This window comes from Triplophysa rosa, linkage group LG4 (assembly GCF_024868665.1).
Source record: "Triplophysa rosa linkage group LG4, Trosa_1v2, whole genome shotgun sequence".
Classification (NCBI taxonomy): domain Eukaryota; kingdom Metazoa; phylum Chordata; class Actinopteri; order Cypriniformes; family Nemacheilidae; genus Triplophysa; species Triplophysa rosa.
The window spans coordinates 30,129,204-30,137,558 of NC_079893.1; the positions used below are offsets into that span (position 1 = coordinate 30,129,204).

Below are 8,355 nucleotides of genomic sequence, written 5' to 3' on the forward strand. Positions count from 1 at the left end.
TTAAGACGTAATCATTGTCATTTCATTCTTACCTCGAAATGTAACGGTTGCCTTTCTGAAATAAAACCAGAAATAATGACGCATCTGTGTACATGACGTAAATCATGTAAATGACATATTTTCCATTTAAAACGGTTTTGTAGTTTGCATCAGTGGATACTACTAAAACTAAACATTTCTATATATACCCTATAAAAAAGGGTAAAATATTGAATGTTCAGCTTCTAACGTCGTGCGTTGCACTGGTTGCACTCGAACCTTAGCTGTTATTGTGCATAATTCTGATCATTTTGTGCATATATGCACTTTTGGGCTCTGTTGTACACCCCACTATTAAGAAGTATTCATAGGAATGATATTACCATAGATGTGTTAATAATCAGACCAATAACTATTATACAAGTGAATTATTTTGTGCATATATGCACTTTTGGGCTCTGTTGTACATCCCACTTATAAGAAGTATTCATAGGAATGATATTACCATAGATGTGTTAATAATCAGACCAATAACTATTATACAAGTGAATATATGAAGATGATTTAATGATTTAATGACATAATCAGTATACTTAAACATTGATTGAGTGTTGTTTGAACATATAAGTATATTTTTAATCGTTTTAACCAAGTATAGAACAGATTTCAGCAATATAAAATTCAGTGATGTCTTTGAGATCTGTTTAAGGCCTGACCTAGATAAAGTTCAAAAGGTTGAACATGTAGTTCACTTTGTGGCCTGAAAACTGGTACCAACTGGAAAACTTATTTTTAAAAACCAAGCAAAGGTTGACATTCCACTATTAGATACAAACCTTGTTGCTTAGAAAATAATAGTGGCAGACGAAAATGATTGGATAATAAAAAATAAAAGGTAAAGGGAATTTCCTGATTGGTTTAGGAAAGCACCTCCTTTCCTAAGTTTCACTATAACTACAGGCTGGAAAACACTAAGTTTTCAGATGACTTGGGACATCTCAACTTTGTTTGGCCTGATCAAATAAAGTTAACTCCTTGACACCTGAACCTTCTTTGTCTGAGAGATTTTTTGAACTTCAAGATCGACTTCTACCACATCACTGTCTTCTTGGATTTGATTGGTCACCACACCGGCTCTGTAAACAGAAACTGCCGCCATCTTACATTTGATTGGCCAATGGCCACCTTATTTTAACATTGAGGTCTACTTCTAGACCTCTGAGGAAAAAGGTTTTCAGCACCATAAACTACAGACAGGCTTTTTAGCATTTCTATCACAAATTTTATTACACGCCACAGAAAAAATGGCGGGTGGGTTGGTAGCCCTGACAAATCTTTCCTCTGAAGACCTATAATTGTAAGCGACAAGAAATGGATTTGTTTCACTGTAGCAATATTTCGGAAATATACAAGATTCTGTACTTTTTAAGCTTCAGAAATACTCAATTTTAATTAAAACGAGTACACTGCTTTGTGTGAGACTGTGAAATGGCCTTCCTTTAACTAAGATTAAGGGTCAGGCTGGATAATGATGCAGTCGACCTCTGCTGGTAGACGTTGAAACTACACCGGTATGGAGACTAAAAGCATGAAAGGACATTTATACGTTATAAATCACAAATGTCATATTTTTGTAGATGTTTCACCAATAATGGGCATGTGTTGACTTTACTTAAAATATGTGTGCACCATTTTTGCATCATGGTTTTTAAGTAATTCAACTTCAGAATAGTTTAAGTCAAAATAACAAGAGAATCTTTGTTGCGTTTACACAAATATATCAGTTCGCTTGACCTTCTTTACTTAAAAAATGATGTACCACGAGCTCAAACAACTTACAGTGCTCATGTAGGCTGTACTTAAATATGTCATTCATTTACCTTAATGTTCATATAGCATAGTGAAGTATATTATTCAAACAAACAGTTTTGAAATAATTGATGATTGATTTGATGTCAGTCATGGAATGAATCTCCACAGAAGCACACAACATGCATTTCTGATGTATATGTCTTCCTTATTGTTGTAAGAAATATGATGAGTTGAACAGGGTCTATGCTTACCGAAGCAAACACGAATCACCTGAATGCTAACTTCACAATTATTCACTACAAAACAACATCAATAATACGAAATATCTCTCCTAAATTTCGTTATACATCTTATTAACATCTATACAAATGCCCCCAAAGTACTTATTATTTAAAAAAGCACGAATAATCAAACTTTTCAGGTGCAAGGGCGTATGGGTATTCCTCGCAGCATTTGTACTGATAATATTAAGTTCATTGCAGTGGAAATGTATGTTAGGTTTACTTCATTTTAACTGTAGTTTGCACAACTCAAATTTACCCATTCACTTTGTGCATACTTTTGAGCTTTTCTTGTCATTTATATTTTTGTGTTGCATGAACAAAGGATTTTAAGTTAAGCTTGAAATGTTATAAATTGGATTATTTTTAAGTAGAAGCTACTTAACATAATACAATATGGTTGTTGAGACAACAAATCACTTTTTAGAGTACAACAGACATTACAAACAGGATATACTCTATGACAACATTTAGCCAGAAACATCAATCAGAAACTGACGTAAATGCAAAACAATGCTCCCATAAAAACGTCTTACACTTAAACTAAAAGCTTTATTTAATCTCAAAACAGAAGTGGATGAAGTCTATTTCTCACAAATCCATTTTCTCTTCTCTGAGCATGGAAGATCATTCCAGTTCATGAAAGTGTCTGAAAACTCAGAGATTACAACACAGTCCTCATTGCTGCCATGGTCACTCGGCTCACCCGGGATCCAAAACCTGAATAATATGTGATCAGATTATTCAGACGCTGAACAATAGGCTCATTTAGAAACAATGAAATTGTTATTTGAAGAAAATTTCAAATAGGCTACACATGAAACCAGTGATTGTTTGCTTACCCATTAATCACTGGTGTATTATCCACCCATTTCATGTTTCCTTCCTTCTCAGTATCAGACAAACCAATCCACACATTCTCATTGACAATTGAAGATACGTATTTCTGTGGGTAAAACCATGAAAATGTTTGTTTCATCTCATTCTTTTTCACACTCAAACTCTCTCGCTCACACACACCTGTTCTTCTTCAGTGTTGATGATGACCAGATCTCCACCACGATCTCTACAGAACCGTCTGCTGTCAGTCCAGTTCTTCTTCTCACTGGATATGAAATAGCTGCATGACCCTTTACACACGCAGAAACACACACAGGTCTCAAATACTTCCTTTTTTTAATCAAAACACAAAATCAGCAAAAAAAGAAACAAATACACCAATTCATTTCTACAAACCTGAAAACTTTTCCTTGAGTGCAACGCTGAAGTTCTTGACTTTGGTCTCTAACTCACGTTCCTTCTGAGTCATGGATGTGATGTTTTGCCATAGCTGATCTCTCTCTGCTGTGAGATAGACGTACAGCAGTATAAGAGCGATCACCAGAAATACACAGAAGATCCCAAGACACACTGTGATCACCACAAACCATCTGCTTCTTTCTGTCGAAAAGAAAAACCACCCACATTAAAAATGAATAAAATTCCCGGTCCATGTTACAGTAAAGTTTCAAAACAATAGCACAATGAAAAAAAAAATTATACATACACTAACATTGCCTCAAATTTTAATGCACCACGATTCAAAATTCAACTCTTCGACTTACTTCTGTTTTGAGCTTCATCTCGGTTCTGACTCTGAGGTCCAGGTGTGTTTCTGTTCTTGGGTTCGATATTTTCATAAATGATCCCTAAATCCATGTCCATATATGTTTAGAGGATGCTGTTCTTTTCTATACCTTGAATGAAATTTCCGAGACCCTTCTGCATGCACTCGATGTGTTTTTTTAAGGTAAATGCATTTTTACACGATGCTTTTAAAAGCAGAAGTTTGATGCGTGCTTGTGGTTAGAGAGTTTGACTGTGTGTTGGTTCAAACATTATGATTGAGAAATCTTCTTGCAAATGCTGGTCTCTGCTTGTAGATGTAACAGCAACACTACACTCACAGGATTTTCAACACCCGAGCGGATGTGTCACCAGTAAAATATATATTTGTGGAGCTTTAATTCACTAAACTGATATGTACGACATGATTTATTTTTTGGGCAAAAATGCAGCTAAAAAAAGACTTTGAAAAGAAGAATTTCTTCACATCCCTAACCAGTTATCATCAGAAGAGGAACTTTGTCAATCGAACAGATTTCAGAATCACTTTAACGTGACTGTTTTTTAGTTCAAACATTATGATTGAGAAATCTTCTTGCAAAGGTTGTCTCTGCTTGTAGATGTGGTAACAAACACCACTTTACTCACAGAATCTCCAACACCCGAGCGGATGTGTCACCAATAAAAGATGTATTTGTGGAGCTCTTTAAATCACTGAACTGATATGTGCGACATTATTATTATTTTAGGCAAAAATTCTCATTTGTTCACTTCCCAAACCACCTTGTCAATCAAACAGATTTCAGAATCACTCTAATGTTTTAGGTCTGCTTGTGGAAAACACAATGACCAGGGATAAACAGGACACATGGCCAATCAGCAAAGAAAGCTCCATGGTTTTGGTTGTTTTCCTTCCTGATAACAGCATACAGTACATTACTATTTCTAACAATAAACCATGTGCCATATGCCCTTAAATTGTACAGCTTTCATTGTATCAACAAATAAAGAATAACATTAACCTTATTTCTGTGTATTTTCACTATTAATATACACTGTAAAAATAAATGTATTTTTACAGAGAAAAAACAGTAGAATTTAACAGTAACATCTCATTTTAATCAGAACTGTGAAATTCTATAAAAAAACATACATTGACACCTAATGTACATTTCTCCTGTTCTTTAACTGATTAAATGTGTTACTGGGTTGGATAAAGTGTAAAACTGTAAAAAATATTTTTAAAAAAACACATTGACACCAAATTTAGTCTATAATTTCCCAGTTGAATTGAGCAGCGGCTACATGTACTAGTTGTGTTATATATTCTATTTACACCATGTAGACTTCACAGTTCTTTGTGATAAATGTAAATATTAATTAGATGCTATCTATACACTGTAAAAAATAAATGTATTTTTACAGGTAAAATGCAGTGTAACGTAACAGTATTTTCACATTTTTTAATTAAAATAGTAAAATTCCATAAAACGCCAGAAACATTTACACCAAATTGACATTTTCCATGTTACTGAAAACAATGTTTTCTTTTAAACAAAAGTAATGATCATGAAATCTGAAAATGCACTTCTGTCCTCTAGTGATGATCTTTCTCTGATGAAGTGAGTTTGACGGCTTGAGCAGAACATGTTGTTTTTATTCAATCATCACAGTAGAAAACATGAGCCACACCCACTATTCTTCCTCATTCAATATTCAGTTTCACTGTGAAATATGTCAGAAAACTGAAGACAATCACCACTTCTGCTTCACAGGGACTTTCACAAATCAACATGCTGCAGAACATGAATGACTTGATGTTTCATTGTTATTAAAGTCTCCATTAATGTGATCAGTGTTTACTTTAGTTGAGCTCTTCACCCTTCATCTTATATACTGTGATCTCTCTTTGGGCTGGAAAATGAAGGACACTCAAAAGAAAAAGTGATCAGATTTGTTTGTCTGGTTGATGACGACGTGAATCGTTCTCTATAGTGTTGTTATTATGTGATCCATATTGTGTTGGTTTTTGTTATATCTGTGTGAATGAGCTTTGCCTGAAAGCACAGATTTCTTGCGATAATGTTCATATGTACAGATTAAAATTAAAATACAGAATTTGGTTTATCACACATAGACATGAATAATCAATGTATGAATCTCAACAGTGGTGACATTAAATGAAAAGCTTCATGTTGCAATGCATGCTGGGAATCATGGATGAGTTTTGAATTATGATTGAAACCCAGAATGCATTGCGTTTATCTGAATAGTTTGTTAGTTATCACCATTGTTGTGATGAACAGGTTGAATCTTGATGTCTGGTCATGGTTTTGTCATTTCTAATGTACACGATGTGTTTTAAAGTCTTTCATAATATCACTTAACACTGTAATGTCTGGGAGCATCACAAAAGCACTTATAACCAGTGACATCTCTATAGAATTAAACTGTAAATAAACTTCACATATACTGTGAGAACAGAGCACATCTCTATATACGAGAGCTAAAGCTCTATGGTCTGTCCACTTTTGAGTCTTCATGTGGTTGTGCAGTCTATCATCTCATAGTCTTTGCTTGCTTTGTACACAATTAAACAAAATAGAATAATAATAGAAGTTAACCCAACAAAGTACTTTTTTAAAAGTAATAAATCACACACATGAAGCTTTGTCAGTGTAATTTTAAAGTTTGAATACTGTTGCTTTTTCATTTGACCAATTTATAAAATCAACCATTTTAATTTAAGTCGTTTTTTGTTTAACAGACAAATCATTTGGTACTACAGTGAAAACATGTTATTTTATTGTATGGTAGACACATGTTTTCTTATGTTCACAGTTTAAACACGTGACCTCAGTTCAGGATGTGCCGTTATTTCTGTAAACCTTTGGCACCCTGTGCTGCCCTGCATTTCACCATTATTTTTACGTTCAAGGTTTTTTTTTTTACGTTTTTTTTTTACAGTGTACAAACATTTACACTGAATTCTCCATGATGGTGGCATTTCATTTGAGACCAATAAAACATCAACACCTGATCCTCTGCTGATTCCTCAATACACGCAGAGTTGTTCATCCCTAAATGCTCAATCATCATTTCATTACTTCACTAATATCTCACTGAAGCTTTAACTCTTCTGAGGAACTCCAGCTGGCACACGACCGACCTTCAACGTTGATATTTGGTTGAAATTATGTACGTTCATGGTTCAACGTTTATCCAACATTGAAACAATGTTTAATGCTAAATGGTTGTAAAAGGTCAGTAAAATACTTATAAATCAACGTTGAAAATTCAGCAAGGTCTGCACCAATAATCAACATAATATGTTTAACATACAAAAATGAATTTGTCCAGTATGAATGTTTTCTGTGATAATTTTACATGAATGTGGATACTTAAAACACTTAACATTTAAATCATTAAGTTAAATTTAAAAAAATAACGGACTTTTTTATACTGTTTTTTTTTGGGGGGGGGAGTTGCCCATCCAAAATCATGAATATTTTTATAGCATATTTTTATCATGATACAATTTAGATGCACTCTCTCACACAACAACTGGATTAAAGAAAAGGGATAATCTCGCGAGATTCCAGACTGGACTGCAGAGTCAACTCGTCTCGTGCTAGGGCTCTGGTTTCGCGCTGGTAGTCAGAAGCATGAACGGTCTCAGCGGAAAGAAAACACACATTTCTAAGGTAAGCAAAACTTACTGGTCTTGATGTGTAGGCTAGCTATTGGTCTACTATTTGTATTACTTCGTTATGTTTTTTTTTTTTTCATTTTTTGAGTGTAATTTCGATCCTTTATTTGCCGTGCTATTGTAATACGAGTGTGTCTCGAGCTTCCCGCCGAAATTCAAATTGTACTAGCCACTGTGTTGCTAACGTATGGACTTCAGGGGTTGTTTTATTGACTTTCACTTTAAAATATTTTTGCTTAAATGATTATTGGTGAACCAATATATACCTGCAGTTTTTTTTTGCCACCAACCATTCTCACTATACCAATGTGTAATTTACATGTTTGAAAAATAGCATTTCAATAATCGCGTTACTTACAGGGTTTAGTCTGTCATGTATGTAAGATGCAATGCAAATATGAAAGGAAACAAAGTTTCGCATGGACAATAGGAGGAGAGTGCTGTACACACTGCCCTACTGTTGATCTGGCATTAATCAGGAAATGTTATGGTTTTTAAATTATGACTAATAAAATGAATAATAAAGGCTTGGAAAATAATTGGCAGTAATAACACAGGATTCATATGTGGGCTCAAATGTACAGCATTTATGACGATGACTTAACTTCTGATTTTTTTTCCTTTAGATGCTGTCATCAACACTCACAACACAACCCAATCAAATATTCAAGGAGTTATATCCAGATATTTGAAATATGCACCAGAAAGGATGGGTGGTGGTGGCCGTAAGAAAGCAATAAAAAATGTTTAACAAGTTATTGCAACAATTGTTTAAGTTTTTCTTTATACAGAATAAAATGTTCTAAAAAAATTTGATTTGTTTTTCTATTCCATTTTGGCATCTTAAAAAAGGGTTTTCATGTATTCTTGGAACATCCAGTGTCTTTCCTGCCATTTTGAAACTATACTGTTTGAAAGATTTTTTTAATAGAAAGATCAAATAGCTGCTTTTCCTTTGTTTGTTAAGAA

General features: G+C 34.0%; 1 protein-coding gene across 1 annotated transcript; it reads right to left on the reverse strand.

Annotated features, from left to right (window-relative positions):
* Positions 1-1,706: 1,706 nt before the first annotated feature.
* On the reverse strand, positions 1,707-3,896 carry LOC130553242 (CD209 antigen-like protein C). The gene is made up of 5 exons (XM_057332106.1): positions 3,677-3,896; positions 3,309-3,512; positions 3,093-3,202; positions 2,915-3,018; positions 1,707-2,792 (listed from the first exon to the last, which is right to left on the reverse strand). Exons 1-5 carry the CDS (start codon positions 3,774-3,776, stop codon positions 2,657-2,659), a joined length of 654 nt encoding a protein of 217 aa, XP_057188089.1. The 5' UTR covers positions 3,777-3,896; the 3' UTR covers positions 1,707-2,656.
* Positions 3,897-8,355: the final 4,459 nt, after the last annotated feature.